General features: G+C 47.3%; 1 protein-coding gene across 2 annotated transcripts in view; it reads left to right on the top strand.

Moving 5' to 3' along the window:
• Positions 1 to 341: 341 nt before the first annotated feature.
• The window catches only part of ALPK2 (alpha kinase 2), a 41,968-nt gene continuing 21,857 nt past the window's right edge, over positions 342 to 20,452 (top strand). Inside the window, exons 1-10 of one of the 2 annotated variants that reach the window (XM_061478790.1) lie at positions 342 to 681; positions 7,213 to 8,878; positions 12,693 to 14,667; positions 16,753 to 16,900; positions 17,301 to 17,428; positions 17,523 to 17,558; positions 18,400 to 18,674; positions 18,789 to 18,877; positions 19,376 to 19,593; positions 20,383 to 20,431. In XM_061478790.1, coding sequence (XP_061334774.1) covers positions 7,535 to 8,878; positions 12,693 to 14,667; positions 16,753 to 16,900; positions 17,301 to 17,428; positions 17,523 to 17,558; positions 18,400 to 18,674; positions 18,789 to 18,877; positions 19,376 to 19,593; positions 20,383 to 20,431 — 4,262 coding nt within the window. In that variant the 5' untranslated portion in view covers positions 342 to 681; positions 7,213 to 7,534. The remainder of the gene's footprint in view (positions 682 to 7,212; positions 8,879 to 12,692; positions 14,668 to 16,752; positions 16,901 to 17,300; positions 17,429 to 17,522; positions 17,559 to 18,399; positions 18,675 to 18,788; positions 18,878 to 19,375; positions 19,594 to 20,382; positions 20,432 to 20,452) is intronic. The other variant, XM_061478788.1, reaches the window with a different exon arrangement.

The raw sequence follows: 20,452 nt of genomic DNA, 5'->3' as shown, positions 1-20,452 counted from the left end.
TAGGCTCTCATAACCACTTTTAGCTGTGCTTTCAGCTGCAAGAATGGCACAAAACTTGCTTTTCAGCCTTTTCTTGTGCTCAGAGCAGTCTGTGCAATTCATTCAAGTTCCTCCTGTGTGAGACTTGGGGAACTTTCTGACTGCAGGATTCACTCACCTTTGAGGCATGAGGTGGATTTTTATGAAGCGGTTGGTAAAAGCTCACTCTCCACCTTAGTTCTTCAAGTGCTTGTTAGGGATTGCAGTTGCTCCTGGTCAGCAGAGCTTTTGTGTGCTTAACTGCAAGCGAGAGATTCCCAGCGCAGTGAAGCACACTTAAAAACACCCCGGTGCTTTATTCTGCAAAGCTAAGGCCAACACTTCCTCTCTTTCAAGGCCATGAGGAAATTCCCCTGGACTTCTATGGAAGTAGGATGTGCTGTCCCATCCCTGCCAGCTCTCCCTCTGCCTGGCAGCGGTTTTCCCAGGAACAGCCATCTGCTGCATGTAACGAAATAGTCTCTCTTAAAAGTCAACCTGTTCTGTAAGCAGACTCGCTACTCTAAGGTCACACAACACCGAAGCTCCCAGCCAGCTTCTGAGCTCTGAGACGACGTGCACCACTTTAACGTCTTTTGTCTTATAGCACGGATGAAACCGCAGGCCTGGCCTGCTTGTAGAGCTTAAAGGAAGAGCACTTGGGTAAGTGCACGTCTGTGCTTTGAGAGGTCAGGTTGTTTCTGGTTTTCAGAGTACTTGTCTGCTTGTTCTCCTGCGTGCGGGTCGAATGTGTATCGTGGAAGAAAAATAAATGAAGAAGAGCAAGTTGCTTTATTCTTAATGCATTACATGATTGCAGTGATTTGTTTTGTGATGGCACGGGAAATAGGAGTTCTGATGTGCTTCTGCTAAAGTATGGTCGTTTTTGCTCAACTTGAGAGATTGTTGTTTCTAAACACACTGCCTTCAGAATTCTTCTGACTGTTTTGAAATGCGACGCTGGCACTATGTCCACTGAGCGTCAGGAGGACAAAACTTGTGTGAAAGCAAGCTTCTTGCTCTAAAGAATGTGTAAGTGATACAAGGTATCCTGAAGTTCACTTCCTAAATCCATACTGCATGGCCTGAGCCTTATCAGGTAAGGATTTCCTCCGTTCCTGAGGAAAAACCTGGTTGCTTGGGATTCTTGGCTGCATGAATTGCTCATGCTGACAGTGTCAGATGCTTGGCAAGTGTTAAAAATAGATGAAGACAGATCAGTGTTAAGAGTGGTGCTGTGTTTTAATTACTCAATATTAAGGTCTTCATTAGATATGTGCAGAGCCAGTCAGTTCTTGCATTTAGTCAGTGGTTTATAGCTGGGTGTTTTCTTTATGCCCTGGTGCTGTTTACAACAGGTAGCACACTAATAGAAAAGCTGTCAAAAAGCTTTGCATGTTGGCAAATGAAGAAACACAAAACATCCCAGAATATTTGGCAAGGATATGTTTTCCAGACATCTGCTTTTTGAACAGCAAAATTTCCCTGATGTGTTCCTTATCCAAACCTTGTTCATGCCATAGATGTGAGAATTAGGTTAGATAATGCGGTATTTTGGTACTTTCTGACATTACACACTCTTTGACAAGTAGCTGTTCTAATTATAGAAGAGTAATACTACAATTATTGTTGGTATTCCAGTATTAGGAGTTCCAGACAGAACTGCTGTGAGATACAGAAGCAAATAGGAAATGCAGTTGTAAATCCTCGTGTGGATGAGAGCTTGTTGTGGTTTAATCCAGCTGGCAACTGAGTACCACTTGCTACTCCTACTCCATCAAATGTTAGACTCTGTAGTAAGCAAACTGCTGTGTAAATACTTACTGTGTAGCCTTGTTGAACAGAGCTCACAGAGTTATCATTGAATTCTTGAATCCCAGTTTCTGTTGTCTTGGAGGCTTTGATAACAACATTTAAATACAGCACCTTTGGAAGTGGTTTTGTGGCTGTCTGGAGCAATCACTTGGGAAAGCTTGTCTGGGCTCGGAGTGGGGGAAAGTAGAATTTGGTTCCATCAGCACTTCTGGATGCACAGAAGAGCGTCACAGAAACACACCAGTGTTGATGAAACTTCTAAAGGAAAGCTTGTAGTAAAAGCCTGGATTTCTGTTAAAGAGAAGATGAGGAAGTGAAAAAATGTGCATGTTCCCAACTGGAAAAGCATCGTCAGGCTGAGAGTGGGGAGTGAGAACCCAGCCAGGCTGCAGCAGGACTCCCTTATATCCCATGTGCTTGTGTGTTCTGTCTGTGCCAAAACCAGGGTAAGGCAGGAATAGCGTGTATGCAACACTCGTTCCAGCGGGATGCCAGTGTCAGGCACGGCATGGATCCTGACCCAGCCAGTGGGAAGCTCCTCCTAGTCCCACATTTCAGACACTGCCCCTTTTAGGTTTTCCTTGGGATTGTGTGGTTAGTGGAGATTCCTTTCTGCTTTTGTTGTTGTTTCTGTTCTGCTTTTGCTGCTTTCTTTACTCAGCCTAATAACATACTGCTGGCCGTGCCAGCTTGCTTTCTGGTGGGATCTGTATGGTGTATGATATATGTATGATATGATATATGATATGTGTGGTATATGATGACTGTTTCCGTTCGTCACAAAGAAAAGTTTTGCCTCTGTTAGTGGCTTGGTTTGGAGCTTTTCCATGTTTCTCTTAAATGAAGTCTAATTATAGCCCCTAGCTTGCTTTGTGGTTAAGCCACCTGCCAATATAATAGCTCTATAAAGAGATCTATAAAGCCAAAGTTTAGTAGGATAATAATTGTTTTCCAGAATGGCAAATCCAGATCCCAAAGTTTGCCCTAATGGATTGGAGGTGACAGTAGGATTTGGGGAATTTGTTGCCTCAGACCAGCTACCTCAGAATAAAGAAGGAATCACATCAGCAACCGCTCTGGTGACTTTCTAAAGATCAGTGTGACAAAAGAGTGTTAAAGAGTAGGTGAGCAGCCTGTATGATGCATGCACCCACGTCCTCCTCGTATCAGAGAATCAGTCCTGCTTTCTGTGTGTAGGTTTGGGGGCAGAAGTTCAGTGGAAGTCAATCCACAAGGGACCTGCCAGCGTGGGCAGCAGCAGATAAGTTACTACAGGCACAGTCTGTGTCATCTGAGGCTGTTACACATGTTATTTATGTAGCTATCCATTTTTCCTGTGTTTTCAGGTATCCCAGACCTAGTGTCAGCTTGGTATAAAGAGACCAGAATATTAGCTGATGGAAGGATATGTCTTAATATGAGCCAGGGGGATTATCAGTCTCATTCCTCCTGTGTGTTTAGCTAAGATAACCCATTGTGCAGGCTCTTCTTGCCCACTGCTTTGTGCTGACGTGGGTGTGAAGCAGAACAGAGCCACGCAGGGGTATTTATGCTCTGATGTGGGACTTCAAAGCACTCACCCCAGACAATGCTTTGGTTGTCCGTGTGTTGTAATGCAGCACTATAGCAGGTTTAGGTGTGCCAGGCAGCACGTGAAGGTGAGAGTGGTTCCTGCCCCATGATAAGGAGAGAGACAACACATGGGTATGGACTGACAGGTCCCATGAGAGGAGGAGTGAATGCATCTGAAAGATAGGAATAAATCCTACTGGATGAGTCACGGGCTGAGCAGGACTGTGCAGACAACAGAGACTGTGTGATGAATAGGTAGTAAATGAGAGAAAACAGCTTCAGAAAGGCACTTTTTCTGCTGCCTACAAAGGACAGGAACCCCACAGAAAGACGCAGATTCCCTCCCGGACTTGGAAATCACATCAGCTTTGTGTAGAACTAACTTCTGTGAGTGTAAACTGCTTACGAAGGAAGATTGCAATTCTGGTTGTAACTAAATAAAGTAGGAAAAAATGTGATGTAAGAGGAGAATTAAGGGCCATTTTCTCAATGTCGTCAAATGTGTGTATTTCTGGCAGTTACAATTGGCATCTTTCTTACCATTACCTGCTCAGACCTGGTGGTGTTGATTTCTCCTGCATGGTTCTGCTTCCCTGCCCTCGTGTCCTTAGCTACTATCTGATTCAGCCACTGCCATCACTGGTTTCCAGAGCAAGACTTGAGACCAGCAGCCACAGCACCCTTCCACATCTAAATATTCTCTTGTCCTCTTTTCATCTCATGTTCAAACCCAGTTTCGTAGGAATTGAGTTTGTTTTCAGGTTACAAGTCAGCTGATGACAAACTTCCACCTCATCTTTCATCTTTCCTCTGTCACAAGTGTTATTGAGGAGCTGAGATGGTTTTATCCAACACTTCTCTTTCTAATTTCTATCTAAATTCAGTAACTGAAATAACAGTTTTAGCTTAAATCTTCTGTTTTCTCCCCAGCTTTACAAAAACCTAAAAGTCTGTTTGGGGTGGAACCACAACATTTACTGCAGTGTTACCCCTGGAGCAGGGTTGTGCTTTCCTTGCCATTGCTGGAGCTGCAGTGCTCAGCAATCAAATCTAATTCTCGTATCAAGAAACCTGACAGCTCTTCCCCCTCAATGTCAACATGCAGGAGCCAAGCTCATGTCTGTACAGTACAATTGCTTTAGTGAAGGCTATTCATGAGGCAATCTGCATGCAAAACTCTTGCCAAGTCTCTTTTCAGCTGGGAAAATTGCCATGCTTTTAAAATAGCTTATCCCCTCCAAACAGAGGAGAGAGGCATCTGCTCTCCTGAAAAGCAGAGCTGAAAGCAGCTTTGAAAGAATGCAACAGGGAGCATTAGGCAGATACATATTTCAGGGATGGGTGAATGCTTGGGGGGTAGTTCCATGCACTGTAATGAAACTGAGGAGGAAAAGATTGATCTCTACTGCTCCATTTTTATTTCTTCTGTTAAATATTTGTAGGGTTGAAATGGAAAACAAAACGTGATCAGAGAGCTGAAAAGCTGAACATAATGGGATGATGCCTGTTTTCTTCAGGCAGCATCTAGATTGCAGTTCAAAGGCCTGCATGAAGCAACTGAATTGGCCCAGGGCCAGCTGACAGGTGTCTGCATCATTTAAACCCACTACAAATGTGCACTGATTGTCCTCTTCCTATGGGAAGCCCATCTTGTGATGGATTTGGAACCAGACTGCTTCTCAGGCTCAGAGGTACCTGCACACCAGCTCTCTGCCCTGCCCTCCTGTGTGGGTAATCGCAGAACCACAGAGTGGTTTGGCTTTGAAGGGACCTTTAAATGTCACCGAGTCCAACCCGCTGCAGTGAGCAGGGACATCTTCCACTAGATCAGGTTGCTCGGAGCCATGTCCAACCTGACCTTCAGTGTTGCCAGGGATGGGGCTTCTACCACCTCTCTGGACGACCTGTGCCAGAGCCTCACCCCCCTTATTGGAAACCATTTATTCTGCCTATTTGGTCTGAATCTACCTTGTTTTAGCTGAAAAATTTCAGCTCAGAAAGCATCTCTAGCCAAGTCCCTGGGACCAGGCTGGCTTGCACCACCAGCAGGCTGCTTTGTCGTCTTCTGTGTCTTCTGGCAGTGTGTGCAATATACCTTTGTAGCACATCATGTTTGCTCTTCACACCATCCTTTCCTGTCAGCCTCTACTTCATTGCATGCTGGACCTTTGCCCATTTATTCCAAAGCTGAGTTGACAAAGCATGTTGCCTCTCTCCTGCCTTTTCCCAGCCTTCCCTCTGTCCCCTGTCTTACTTCTCGTAGCAGAGCTACTGAGCTCTCTCTTCCTCTCCTCTCCTCAGGCACACACATGCGTGTGTACAACACACGTATGTGTTACATGCTGGTCTGGTTACCCCATCTACTGTTGTTCATACTCCTTTGTGTGTGTGGGGTCAGTTTTGTTGCACACCCTGATATTGTCCTTTGTAAGTACCATTCCCATCAACCACCTTCTCTTCCAGCTTTTGCCTCCCAGGTAACTCTGTGGAAAAGGTGTCTTGGGCGTTTGCCCAAAGGAGATGAAATTACACCTAGCTGCTTTGGGCTCTTCACACTAGAGCAGATTCCAAGCAAGCCATGCAAGCCCCTTGCTATTTAGCCACCAAGGTCTAATCTGGCTCTCCCATTGCTTCTTGCTAGCTGCCTTTGATCAGTGCGTGCAGTGGCCTGTCACACGGAGCTGGGTGCTGACAGGTCCAGTGCCTGCTCTGCTGTGGCCCTGCAGAGAGCAGGAGCACTGCAGAGCACTTGGGAAAGGTTATGGTGTGAGCTTGCAGCCAGGAGAGAGACAGCAGCTAAAGAGGTCACAATGGGGAAAGCAGAGAGAAGAAAAAGGAGAATGAATAGAGGTCTTTCAATCAGCAGGATGGGAAGAAAGTTTTTCCTCCTGTTCTCCTTGTCACACCAGTTCTGAGAGTAAAAGTAGGTCACTTTTTCTTGCATCCTTCATGAGATCACAGTTACTGGAAGCTCAGTTCTGCTTCACTGCTTTCCCTGAGGAGAGGATCCAGGATGGTGGAATAGTCCTGCTGTCATTAGTGTGGGTGCTCTGTGGTGAAGAATGACCCAGAGTCCCTCTTGTGCTACACAGAAACACCTCAAGTCTCTTTGGATTGGGGAATGCTTAGGAAACATGTTTTACTTACAAGAGGAAAGAGATGATTCCATATCTCTTTGGAATCAGCTAATGGGAGGCTTCTGGCATCTTGCACCTTGGTTTGATGTGCATTCCCCATTGGCACACCAGGCTGCAACTGCACAGCTCTTTGAAAATAAGGCTCAAGTGAAACTACCCACCCTTATGTCATTGTCATCTAACCACAGATGTTACAAACAACAAACCAAAGTGGAATAGAATTGCCTTAAACAGAAATACCCCTGTAAAACCTAACCAGAATGCTTGCTCCAGGTACTCCTACAAACACATCTGGGACTTTGTGTCCCTGTGATGCCAGGAGTAGCCTGCTGCTGCGCCAATGTGGCTACCGACATAGCAGCTACTTGCTAGGAGTCATGCCCAGGTGAATATTCGCACTGTGTGCAGGTTACTGTTTGCATTTGGACATGTCTAAGTAAGAGGTGCTAAAGCCTATTTTGTGGTGCTATGTGTGTGTGCATTCGTGCTTAGGAATGCGTGCTTTCCAAGCACGGGTCACTCCAGACAGCTACAATGTGTTGCAGGAAGTGTCAGTGAGTAGATTGATGGGTTGTAGTTCCTGCTTTAATGTTTGACCGTGATTCTTAAATGCCGAGTCTATACTCCCGTGTTAGAAGGGTTTTAAACTGCAGGTTTCTCCTCTTTGCAGGTGCACAAAGCAGGGTCTACACTTTGAACAGGACCTGGACACAGTTTGACAGCAGAATGTCCTGCTCTGCAGCTTGGCTTGAGCTGGAATCACATACGGACCTCAAGACTTCCCTGGAGTTGGCTGGTGACCTAAATGACCATGTGGGGGACTTGAGGGTAAAATGAGCAGAAAGAGGAGCATTTTGCACAGCACAAGAGTTACCCCATGAGGGTGACCCCATGTTGATCCCACAGATTCTGACTCCTCAGAAATCAGAGGTGAAAAGCTCAGGAAAGCTGAAGTGTTGTCCCTCTTGAGAAACCCCACTGGCTTTCCTAACATGGAAGACAAGATGGATGTAAGAGATGTATTTAAACCCCAGGAAGACAGTTCCTGCCTAAGGGGTTTGTCAGAGAATGAGGATGGTCTCACTCGTTTTATGGCCAGGGGCACTGCTGGAGAAGCAGAGGAATGCAGCAGCAGGGAGGTGAGTTCCTGCCCTGCAAATGTGATCACTTCTCACACAGACAACTGCTGCTGTCACAGGGAGGACTCTGTGTCTGCTCAGTCTCTGGCTGATGTCCAAGCGGGTGATGCCCCCGCTACACCTCTCCCCACTGATACCCCCATCTGTGAGCAGGCAGATGCTCCTCCCACAGGAGACCACAGGTACTGTGCCAAAGATGGCTCTGACAACCCTGCCACTGTTGGGGGGGGTTATCCAGAGCAGATTCCAAGCGTATGTGATGACTTTGATGATGACCTGGAATACTTTGAATGTTCAGACGTGCTGACAGCGCAGGAGGATGAAATCTGGAAAAAGAAACTACAATTCTTATTAGAAAGTGATGATGAAGATGACTTAAAGCTGAGCAAGGATTGTGATGGGTGTGCTTACTTCCTCGGTGAAATGCCTTGCCTGATTCAAGTGTCAGATGACACTACGCCTATGGATACCACCATTGGCTTCTGTGGTCATCACTCAAAACTCAAAGGAGTAAATGTAAGGAGAGACCCCTCTACGTCCAGCCAGTCAACTCTGCAGCCAGAGATGACTCTCACTGTTGGGCACCACCGGGACAGCAGTTCCAGTCTGCAGGACAAAGAGAAAAGTAAAGTGCCTGAAGCATCCGCAGCCATTGGAAATGACCATCCCAGGGCTGAAGAAGGAAATAATGGAAGTAGCCCTTCAGCTGCAGGATTCCCAAGGGACACATCAAAGCACAAGGACAATGTACCTGCCGAGACAGACTCTGCTGGTGGCAGAGGTGCTGCTCTGACAAAGCAGGCTCCAGACACCACGATGGCAGAAAGCACGGACAAGGACTTGCTGGGGGCAAGCTCCTTGCTGCTGGAGGAGGAGGGAGGAGCCGTGCCAGAGGAAAACCCCAGGCGTGCTGTGTGCACCTTGACAGAGAGTCTGCGGATAAACCTCTTCAAGTTCCTGAACCCCAAAGAGCTCTGCAGATACGTAACTGCTATAGGACAGTCTCTGCAGGCTGCAGCGGAGGTCAGGGAATCCAGTGCTCTGGGTCAAGAAGGTGTCACTGCACCAGGGAGACCTGGGGAGGCAGAAAGCTCCCAGATGCAGCCTGGCGTGTGTCCTGCAGAAGAAGGGGGAAGGAAAAGGACTTGGGGCCTGTCTGAGCACAACCAGATGCCAGCTGAAACCGACCCACCCAGGGTAAGTACAGTGTTCCTCATTGAATAGAAAGAGCTGCTCTGCTGATTTAAATGCACTTTATTCCTGTTTGTCACAAAATCATGGGAAATGGGAATTACTGTGAAAGACACTATTCATGTACTCCTGAATGACAGCTCTGGCTGGGAGGAAATCTGGTGTTGAAAAAGGCCCAAATAAACCATAAGCTGTTCTAATTATAGAGTGAGACAGATAATAGTGAGAGGCACTAATGGGACTGTGGACAGCTGGGCAGGGAAACGTGAAACCCAGGCTGCTGCCCAGGTCTTACCAGAGCAATGTTGTCTTCAACCTACAGAGTTCCTCAAATACCTCTTGTGAGCACAGAGTCTTTTGAGTCACTTTCATCTCAGTTTGTACTCAAAGAATAGGATTGTGCTACAACAGATCAGCAGGGCTCTGCTCTGAGGGTCTGACATGGGGGAGTTTAGTCCAGAGAGGTCCTGTTACAAAGGTGGATGGAGCTTTGCTTTAAAATCAAACAATATAAGAGCCAAACACTCCAGCTGAAGTGTAAAATCCAGTTAAACATGAAACCCCAACGTGGTGCTCTCCATGTTTCATGCTATTGGTAGGAAATCAGCGTGGTTATACAGACTCATACAATGTGCCAACAGTTTTCCTAAGTGGGGAGAACTGGCTCATGCTTTTGTGTCTCGTAGTAAAGACTTGAGATACATAAATGTGGATGTATGAGTATTAAATCATGAATAATCTCTCACTGACTTTACTGATTGGAAGGTTTGTGGCTGATTGTACAGGAAACAAAGCATCTATGACAAAGAAACACAAATCAAATAGGAAAGCAGTATCTGTGTGCACAAAAGGGCTGGAGGTGAGCACGAGCCAAACCTCTGGTTCTACATTTATGAACGAAGATGGAATTTAGGTGTGGGTTCAAAATCAGGTGGTGTTGAAAATGAGGCAAAAGCATCCTGTGTGGAACCTGCTCTTTCTAGCACAGGAAAAGCACGGCCAGCTTCTCAGAGCTCCCACGTCATAAGCCAGGAGCTCCTCAGCAATCCGTTTGGGTAACCTAAGACAGGCAAGAACAAAATGTACCTCCCGTTGCTGCACAGAGGTTTATGTGGGCTGCGGTGTGAGCTGGAGCCCCCTCTGCCAGGAGCGGGGTGGGGGATTCGCACAAACCACAGTGACTGCTTTTGGGTTTCCCTCTGCATGTGGTGAGCAGGTCTGCTGAGGGTGCACCACAGCACTCAGTGCCCAGGGATTTACACTTCCCCTTGGAGCCAAGCTGCCTCCGACTGGAACAGCCTTTGCAAGTGCTGGACTGGGTGACTTCTGCTGCCATTAGCTGGTGGAGGTGGGAGGCTCCTGGCTCCTCTCCTGAGATCCTGGTGAAACTCTGTACGTACCTAATGCTTCAAAGCAGCTTAATTAATGATAGTTCCCCAAAGCCAACTGTGCCAGTGGTATGGTATGATATTACATCCCATGAGGAGAGCCAGGAAGCTGCCAGTCTGAGGTGTGTCATTCAAGAGCTGGGCTATAGTGGTCAGTTCAGAAGGTACTGGTGTCAGTCCCGAGTTCCAGAGCCCATGCCTATGGCCTGTTGAATGCCAGTGATGCTGGTGAGGTGCTCCTGGAACCAGCAGGTTCAGAGGGGCCCCAGGCCTGAAGCAACAGACTCATGCTGATACCCAGAAGAATGGCACATGGGGCATTTTTCTTCGTGCTAATGAGCTTTACTCTTCATCCTGCTGTTATCTGGATGTCACTCGTGTCATAAAATGTGAGACAGAATTGGTTTGGCCTTCCTGGCATAAACCGGTGTCACTTTCAGGTTATTTTAGCTGTTACTGTACCCAAGGAGAGAAGCAGACAGGCAGAAAGACATGGGAAGAGGGTGGAAAGGTAAGAGGGAAGGAGGGAGCTGGGTCAGTGACAAAGGAAAAGCAAAAGGAAACTGTTTGAAAGGGTGTCACAGCAGTTACAGCTGGTTAACTCTGCCCATGAGGGGTTAGCTTGAAACCTAGGGAATGAAACCCATTGAAATCCAGCCTGAGTCTTTCTAATGTCTCAGGGTTTTCCACTTCACTGCTAAGTTTTACCCTGTATAAACCCCTTCAGTAGTTCTTGTGTGCAGAATAACTCGCTGTAAGTGGTTCGCGTGCTTCATTTCTGAGTATTATATTCATACCATGTGCCACAGATCTCACAAGAGAGTCTGAGAGGCTACAGCTCATCCTTTCTAACAGGCTGGAGGGGTTGGTGGCAGGTAACATCTTGTTTCGTCGCCTGGGTTGTAGTTGGCTCCAGCCTTTCCTGGGAGCCACACAAATCCATCATCTGTACCACTTCAGAGCTGTGCTGTGAGCCCATTGCCCTGTGTTGCTGTCAAAGGCAGAGGCCTCTTTCTGTCCTTTGAAATCCTATATTCTTTCTTAACATCCTCTTTTTCTGCCTCTCCAGCAGGAATAGCAGGACGCTGGCAGGATGTCAGTGAGCATCTGCAGTAAAAGCTGCAGCTCATGTCTTTTGTTCCACCTAAAGCACTAGGAATACCTGCAGGTATTGAGTTCTTTAGCAGTAAAGGCAGGTGAGCCATTTAAACCAGAGTGTTATATTAGGAGAGAGAAATATTTCCCTTGAAACTCTCCTTCAGAATCACGTGTTTGTCTAATGAAACCCTCCCAGATATGGCACTAAAGGTATGTTCAGGCTCTTGAGCTGCCCCAGTCTCTGGTTCTGTTTTGCCTCTCTGCAGGTGTTTTTGGCCTAAGCTTCCCTATGAACACCAGCACCAACCCTTCCCAGTCAGGCTTCCTGTGCTGGTTTCCTCTTTTATACATGTGGGTCTCAGACTAGCCATTCACCATCCCCAGGGTGATTCCTCTTAGAAATCATAAACAAACCGCCCCAGAGGCTGCATGTGTGGCATCAAACCCTAGACACCTGAGAGAACAGGGAACAAAACCCAGTTCCAGATGGATAGATCCAGGCCTCTTTCCTAACTTGAGCAGGAGGCACCATTGGGCACCAGAGGGACAGCAGTCGTGGAGCTCAGCGTCCCAGGCTCAGGGGTTCAAGATAAGCATGCACTGGTAAAGGACCTGGTATCTGAGCAGCCTGTGCCTCTGCTGCACACAGCAGCTCATGGAATCCTTCATTCCATGTCCCTCCCTAAGGAGCAGCACTTCTGAGCTGTGCGCCTGCCAGCACTCACTGCACACACACACAGCAATGCTGCACCCCAGAGGACTCACACACTGGGTGTCACAGGGGCTCATTTCTGCCATCATCCAGCACATCCTTACTTGTTAACAAACACCCATGGGTGAAACTGGGACTCCCAAAGGGAAATCCCAACCCAGAGCAGTTACGATGTTGAGTTTGTAGCTGGGTAAAAGCTACAGCTTTGCTGTGGGTGGAAGATGCTCATCACCTCCATAGAATTGATGTAGTGCTGTTGAGAACTAGGGAAAACCCTGGCAACAAAAGCTTGGCAGGGACTCCGGGACAGGAATTTAGAGTGAAAGCTCAGTGCTGAGGGGAATGGGGAGCAGTTTGAACAGGGTTTGTGTCAGGCAATTTGGCTCAGTTTAGTTGAGGAATGGCTTGTTCCTGCATAAAGTGACTGTTTGGAACATTTTGATACAGGTTCTAAATCTGTATCAAAATCCAGGATTCCGATTTCACCCATTAAGTTGGTAGTTTGACTGCTGACAGCTACTAAAACCCCAAAGAAGGGACATTGCAAGCCAGGACTCCAGTCCAGGCCTGTGTCAAGCAGCAGTTCTGGCTTTGACTTACATTTCTCTTTTCTTCTTTGTAGAGTCAAGGTGCTGATGTTCAATTCTCTGCTCAGACCTGTGAAGGGCTGTGCATGGAGCCCCAGATGGAAAAGGAAGGCATCTCTGGGACTCGTGAGAGTGCAGGAGCCATCCAACCAGCTCCAGAAGTGCTCTGCACTGCAAGGACATCACAAGCAAAGAGTGACAGTGTACAGACTGACTCTCAACACCATGCTCACAGTGAGAAGGGAGGAAGTTGTCACCACCAAGTCTTCTGTGAGCAAGGAATGAATGTTGTTAGTGGTGGTGTTTCACCTTTCCCTGTACAGGACACGGGCTCTGCTCCTGACAAACAAGAATGTTTGTGTGCTGTTCTCTCTTCTGCAAAGCTCTGTGATGAGCCAAGGAAGGGAGGGCAACAGTGCAGCTTTGACTCACATGGTAGCAATGACACAGATACTTTTTGCAGTCTCTCCTCTGATGAATCTGTGCTTGAAGCTCAGACCAAGTCAGGCCTGGAATGTGGAGAACCTGCGTGCAGAGGAGATGCTGATGTATCTACAGTGCATGACAAGCTGTGGCAGCTTCTTCATGAAGATGAGGAGTTGGACTGTCAAATCCCATGTGAAACCAGGGGCATCACAAGCTTAGAAATCAGGCTGGCAGGTACCAAAGTCCCAGAACTGCGCTGTGCACAGAAGATCTCTTCTGATCCTCCTTTGCCAGAGGAGCAGGAACTTGTTACACAGCCAGATAGTAGACAAAGAACAGAGGAAGGTGTCTGCACCGACTCTAATATCCTACTTAAAGCAGATGGAGAGTCCATAGGAAACACTTGTCTTGCAAAAGTGGTAGAAGCAGATGGTGTGTGTCTAGATTCTAACACTGGAAATAAACCAGAAGCAGCACCATCCATTTGTGTTACAGCAAATAGCATCATCTTAAATCCAGGGGAGTGCTTGGAGCAGGAGCCAAATCCCATGTTACCTAACAGCAGCGGATCCATTCAGATGGCTGTTGGTGGGGAAGGAGAGCTTCCCATTAGTCATGCTTCCCAAGCATGTGATACAGGTTCTCCTGGAAGATTAAAGGGTGCTCAGAGTGGCGATCGTGACAAAGAAACTCCAGATAAGTCACACGGGACAGTTGGTCAGTTACTTCCCACTGAGCACAACATATCCTTGATGGATGAGACTGGAACTGGTGAAAGGTGTAATTTTAGAGACTGTTACCCAGCAAGGGGAGAGCTGCCTGATTTCCCTGAGGATAAAGCCTTTTTCCCCAGTGGAAACCCCAACCAGCTGCCACCTGAGGAACCCTCTTCTGTCAACACCTTACCTGAAAGTTATGGAGTGGGTTCACCAGAGAAAGGAAACCACTCAGCCCTGAATGCCCAGAGCAACACTGATCCTGACAGTGATCTCCCTTCAGGGAATGACTGTCACGATTCCCAAGTTATTTCTAATGCACAGGAAAATGTTACTGTAATTGGGACTCCTGAAAGCATCACACATAAGAATCCACCCCAAACCGCAGACCAACTGCCAGAAGTAGAAACCCAAGGAGTGGCATTCACCCCCTCTCCTGGGGATGCGGTTTTAAGGGATTTGAGCTTAGGATTGTGTAAAGCAGGAGGAGAACAGAGGCAGATTGGCAGGGCTGGAGCTCCCTGTGCCTCAGGAGCTGGGCATGCCTCAAGGAGCCAGGCTGCAGCTGCCCCTCGCAGTACATCAGAACATCTGGGCTTTGGTAACAGCCCCTTCAAGTCTGATGGAGAATTAAAAGCTGAGCCCGTCAAGTGGAAACACAACACAGCAAAGAGTGGGCACGTAGCTGCTGGGGCTAAGAAGAAGTTACCTCCAGCGTCACTGTCCAAAAAGCCCCGTCTGGAGGAGAGAGGAGATGCCTGCAGCAATCCTGCCCTTGCCACAAAGCCTGTGAGGAATGAGGCAGGAGTGAGTCAGAGGGAAGATAGAAATGAGCAAAGGAAACTCACTGTGAAAAAGGAGAGCAAAGGTAAGAGAAGGTTGAGGTTCATTTCTGTTCTTTCCCGTGTTCTGGCTGCACTTTGACATTCAAATCCAAACACTCTGCAAGCCTCCTTTGGTGTAAACCATGTCCTGCCCTCGCTGGTTTTAACCTCCAGCTCTGTGAGCTGCTACACTGTGGCTCCCAAACGCAGTCACCCTGCCTTGGTTACCAGCTGGTTTTATTACTAGCCAAGTAGCAGTGTTATTAGTAGTGCCACGTGTTGTGCAGTCCTGACTGGTGACTGCTGCTGGGTCTGCATTCCTCTTATCACTGTTGCGAATGACACTGCTGAAGTCAGCAATATTAAACTGGAACAGCATGCAAGTGAAAGGGGATTCAGGTTGCTGCCAGGTCAACCAAGATACAGACAGGAGCAGCAGTGTAACAGCTGGACAGATGTTTGTGGTTTCCATGGATGCTTTGCAAGGACTTTTGACATAAAATAATCAGAGCAACACTGAACAGGGACTAAAGCTGCACAACTGTGAGAGATTCTCATTAGAGTGTGCTCTGGGGAGAGTTCTGCTGCTCAAATCCCATTTAAAACCTCCAATCTTTTCTCTGTTGGAAGATGAGTCCTTTGCCTAGAGCCAAATGTGTGGGAGGAGAGACACATTCTGCACAGCACAGTAAGCAGGCTGCAGGCACTGGGATGTGCCTGAGCTCTTGCAATGTACCTGAGGCTGTGCTTGGAAAGGTTTTAAGCATTCAGGCCTGCAGCAGATGAGGCTGATTCTCCTTCACCTGCTCCTGATGTGCTTCAGTTCAGACTGAAATCAGTGTCTGTACCTCAGAGTCATGCTGGCCCTGCCCCAGCATTGTGGGGAGGTTGCAATGGCTCCTCTGGTACATGCTCAGTGTTCTCCTTTGTGTTATTTACAGCTGGAGGAGGCAGGACTTGGTGTCAGGACAGTGGTAGTTCTATTTGCAGTTGTGTCACATACTGCCTGTGTCATTTTAGCCCTGATTCAGCAAGATCCATAGGCTTAAGGACTTAAGTGACTACAAGTTAAACATAGCAGTGAATTCCAGGTGCCTGACCCCTCACACTGGATCCAGCATTCCTTCAGCATTAGCTGGGGGAAGCTAGACTGCAGGAATGGGATCCCCCCCAGGGGCCTTGTGTCACGCCAGCTCATTCACAGGATTAACACAGGAGGAAACAGAACGTCTTGCGTTGTACGTCCCTTACATCTAGCAGGGGTGGCTCACTGGAGCACAGGGATGTGTCATGATCCCAAAACCCTTCCTTAAGTATATGTTGATTCACTTTCTTTCCGAGTAGCCTCCATCCTTCTGCTCACGCCATGCCCACGTGCTGGGAGCTGGTAAGAAGTCCCAGCAGAGAACCAGGTTGTGAGGATCAACCTCAGCCCAGGCAGAGGCTTCTCCTCCCCTAACCTAGAATCATAGAATCAACTGGGTTGGAAAAGACCTGTAAGATCATTAAGTCCAACCCTTACCCCAGGACTGCCGAGGCCACCAAGACTGCCAGGAACCTGGGGGCTTGGATTTGTCAGCCAAAGAACCAGATGCCCTGTGGCTGGAAAGGTAGGGACTTTCCTTCAGGTGGGAAGCTAATCCTTTGGAACTGAAGTGGCAAAGGCCACTGACAGTACCAGATGCAGATATCTTATAGTGGTGGGGTCCTCCCTCCAGCTGGGCTTTAGGGAACATCACTGCACCTCTGAGAGCCTCATCTTGGCAAGGTGTGATACAAGAACACCTTGAGACTGAGCATCTCTTGGGGCTTCAAGGCTTTTCTCTCAAAGGCTTTTTTAGCAGGTCCCATAGGCAGAGAGAGTGTGTTTTGGAGAGGAAATGATTTTATGTCAAAGCCTTTTCAGTCTAGAACCTCCTTTGGGTCCCATTCTATCGATTCAAAGTGGGGCACTGAATCAGTCTTAAAACCTCTGTATTTTAAAGCGTTGCTTTCTGCATCAGATAACTCATGTTTAGTTACCAGTGTTGCCAGATTCACATTCTTAACATCTGCCAATCACTCTGGAATTCCTTTTTAACGCCAAAGCAACATCTCCTAATCCTAAACTGTGGCTCTTCTGTTCCAAGCTCCCAAGCTGCTGAAGGGAATCCAGGCAGAACTCTTCCCTGACTGCTCTGGGAATATTAAGCTGTGCTGTCAGTTTGGTGACATTCACAGTGACTCCACTATTACCTGGACTAAAGATTCCAAGTTACTGGCTCGGCTGCAGAGGAGGTGAGTGGATGGTCCTGAGTAGTTTCTGAGTAGCTTTTGGGAACACGTGCCAGTGATTTACTCTTGTGCCTCCTAAGAGGATTAGTGTGCTAGGTGCTCTTCACACAGAGCGTTAGTATTGGTCCTAGTTTGCATTCCATGTGACTTCATGGGATAAGTGTATCTCAGACTGTTGGGAATAACATGAAATACATAACAGAGATTTAAAGCCATTTCTAGCCACAGTTCTGACTTCTAAGATATTCAGTATTGTTCCATGGAGGTCTCCCTCCATCCCAACCACAATCTAACTAACTGGTGTGGACCCAAGCACTGTTCCTTCTTTGGGAAATATAGATGGGATAATCAGGGAAGCTCTTCTAGAAGCATTGATGTGGGAAATGACCATGTTCTGTTCCAGTGCCCAGGATGACTCTCCTGTCTCATTGGCAATAGCTAAAGCCAGTAACAAAGACCAGGGAATGTATTACTGCTGCTTGAACAACATGTATGGGAAGGTGACTGCTGAGTTTAATCTGACTTCAGAAGGTAAATCCCATTTATCATTGTAAGGAATAATAATGACAGTGGCAGTTCTCATTCATATTATTACTACAAAACGTGTTTCATTGTTTCCCTGTAGTATTGGAACATCTCTCAAGTTTCCAGAGCTGTGAAGGTAAGTCACTTGAATTCATGGCACTTTTGGAGGGGAAAGACCCTCATGTAGGATGCAGTGGCTTGTGCAGGTGCTGGAGCACCCACCATGACAAGCTGTTGGCTTGCACTTAGCCGTGGAGCTTCAGTTAGTGCAGCAAGCAGTGCAATAGCATCCCCTCATGTCATGCAGACACACACCAAGTACATGAGGACACATGCTCACCTGCTCTGTAACTATACTCCAAGAGAAAGATGGGCATAAAGCTTTGGAATGCTTTCCCTCTATGTTAACTTGTGTTTAATGTCTTGCTGTGCTGCAGCTGAAGATTGTGCATTGCAACTGAGTTTATCATTTCTCAACAATGTGCAGTAGTGTAGGGAATCCAGACCAGAGGGAGCTGCAAAGCCTTCACTGCTGGGTAGCACACACCTTTGCTGTCTATTCAGCTTCTTCACTGATGTTCCTTGAAAAGAGCCACTTTAAATGCCAGCCTGCAGCACTGGAGCTGATGCAGTGAGTGTGGCTGGTACTGGGAAAGCTGTTCCCATTATGGCCATACTGGGTAAGGACAAGACTCTTTCAGCTGAGTGAACATGTTGGCAGCTTTTGTCATCTTTACCTTTTGCTACACTGTATTCTCTCCTTCTGAGCCACCTTTCTCCATGCTGGCTTTAGATGGTAGAAGCAACAAGGTACGTGTAGAGCAGGGTTCCAAGCCCTTACTAACACAGGTTAGGCCATGTGCTCTATTTCCATTGAGCATTTTCCTCCTGCTATGGAGGGCTGCGTTTGTTCTTCCATGCCCACCCTGTGGCTGTAAGGAGGATGCTGTGCAGAACACAGGGGCTTTGTGTTGTAGGTATGGAGGAAATTGAGTTCATGCAGCTCATGTTCAGAGAGGATTTCATCAGTGACAGCTATTTTGGAGGGAACCTGCGTGGAGTGATAGCCACAGAAGAGCTTCACTTTGGAGAAGGCATGCACAGGAAAGCCTTCCGAAGCAGAGTGATGCAGGGGCTTGTGCCAGTGTTCAGCCCTGGGCACCCCTGTGTGCTCAAAGTGCACAATGCCATCACCTATGGGACCAAGAGCCAGGATGATCTGGTGGAAAAGAACTACAACCTTGCACTGCAGGTAAGCTCCCCTTTGGCAGCAGGAATCGTGGGGAAAGCAGTCTTCAAATATTCAAACAGCTCATCTGTTAATGTGTGGAGTAATATTCCATAGGTGTATCTCTTTGTAACATAGGAGTGCTATGTCCAGAATACTGCAAGAGAATATGCAAAGATCTATGCAGCTGAAGCTGAACCCTTGGAAGGCTTTGGAGAAGTACCAGAGTGAGTATATATCTATTTTATATCCATCTACACATATGTATTGTCCTGGGCCGCAGCTGCCCCCTGTAAGTCCTAAAGAAGAAAGAGGAATTCTGAGGACAGTGTTACAGCTGGAGTCATGACCTGCATAATAGCGAGTATCAGGGTGCTGAGAGAGGTTCCATTCCCATGAGAGAAGGGTAATAAGGAGCACAGACAATAAGTAGCAGGCAAAAGGCCTGTTTTGGTATGCATTTAGAGGAGGGTATTCGTGGTAGTGTGGCAGCGGTTACCCCTTTGGCACTGTTGATCCAAGACATAAGACTTTGGTAACCAAGAGAAATAAGCCCATAGAGGATAACATGATTATGGTCTGGAGGTACCAGCCCTACCCAGACGTCTCCTGGTGTGGTTTAGACTTAGCTGTTACTCCCTCTCTGAGATGCCTGGCTACTCTGTCTCTTACTCCTTCATTGACAGAACTCTCTGGATTTTACTAGTCTTATCCCTTGCTTTCAGGATCATTCCTATTTTCCTTGTCCATCGCCCTGCCAACAACATCCCCTACGCGACAGTGGAGGAGGAGCTGGTTGGGGAGTTTGTGAAGTACTCCGTCAGGGATGGCAAGGAAGTGAACTTCCTGAGGAGGGATTCCGAGGCTGGCCAGAAGTGCTGCACCTTCCAGCACTGGGTCTATGAGAAGACCAATGGGAGCTTGCTTGTCACTGACCTGCAAGGTGAGCTACGTGAGTGCATGGTACAGGCTGGTGACCTCTCCGAGGCAATGCCTGTCACTGCAGTGTGTCTGTGCCTGTTTAATGCAGCATCTCATGCAGGTTGGAACAAAAGATAGGAGGCAGAGGGAGGATGGTTTCTTTTCCAGCCTTCAAAGAGAGAAGGAAGGAGAAGAAATGGCTTCCTCACATTTCTTAATGCTTAATGGTCTTGAGATCATCATTTTCCTGCACAGAAAGCTGCATCTTCAGCACTGGGTTTCGCCTAGAAACAAGTCAACAAAGGGACAGGTTTAAAACCCCAAGTGTTTGGAGATACTGAATGGGAAAGGGTTTGGGCTCTTGCGTCCAGAAAGTGAAAATCAGGTTGCCTGACTATTGCTATTTGATTGGCAAAACAAATAAGCAGTTGAGAACATTTTAGTCTGAGTTTGCAAACATCAAACACACAAAGCCCATAAATAAATATACACAGGGCAGGTGTCAGCAGAGATTGTGTCTGTTCCTTAAAACCAAAGTGTAACCCTCCTTACCCCACGGACTGCCTGCACAGAGCACAAGTTGCACTCTACTTATCACCTACTATCTGTGAACTACTGGTCTGAGACTGACCTCTAGGAACTGCAAGTGCTACAGAGCACAGAGATCCTGGTTTTACTGGGATACCTTCAGATGCTTGGGCAAAATGGTGACAAATAATGCAAGCCATGAATCAATGAGCAATATGTAATGCCTCTAGATTTGGTGCTGTTCCAGTGTAACACAAGTTCTCTGTTTCCTTGCTGCTTGTAGGTGTAGGAATGAAGTTAACCGACGTTGGCATAGCAACACTGGCCAAAGGGTGAGTGCAAAATGCTTTCTT

The sequence above is a fragment of the Pezoporus flaviventris genome, unplaced genomic scaffold (assembly GCF_033815535.1).
Source record: "Pezoporus flaviventris isolate CSIRO_AGI_PZ_B2104156 unplaced genomic scaffold, CSIRO_AGI_Pfla_v1 ptg000132l, whole genome shotgun sequence".
NCBI lineage: Eukaryota > Metazoa > Chordata > Aves > Psittaciformes > Psittacidae > Pezoporus > Pezoporus flaviventris.
This window is presented reverse-complemented; position numbering and strand designations above follow the sequence as displayed.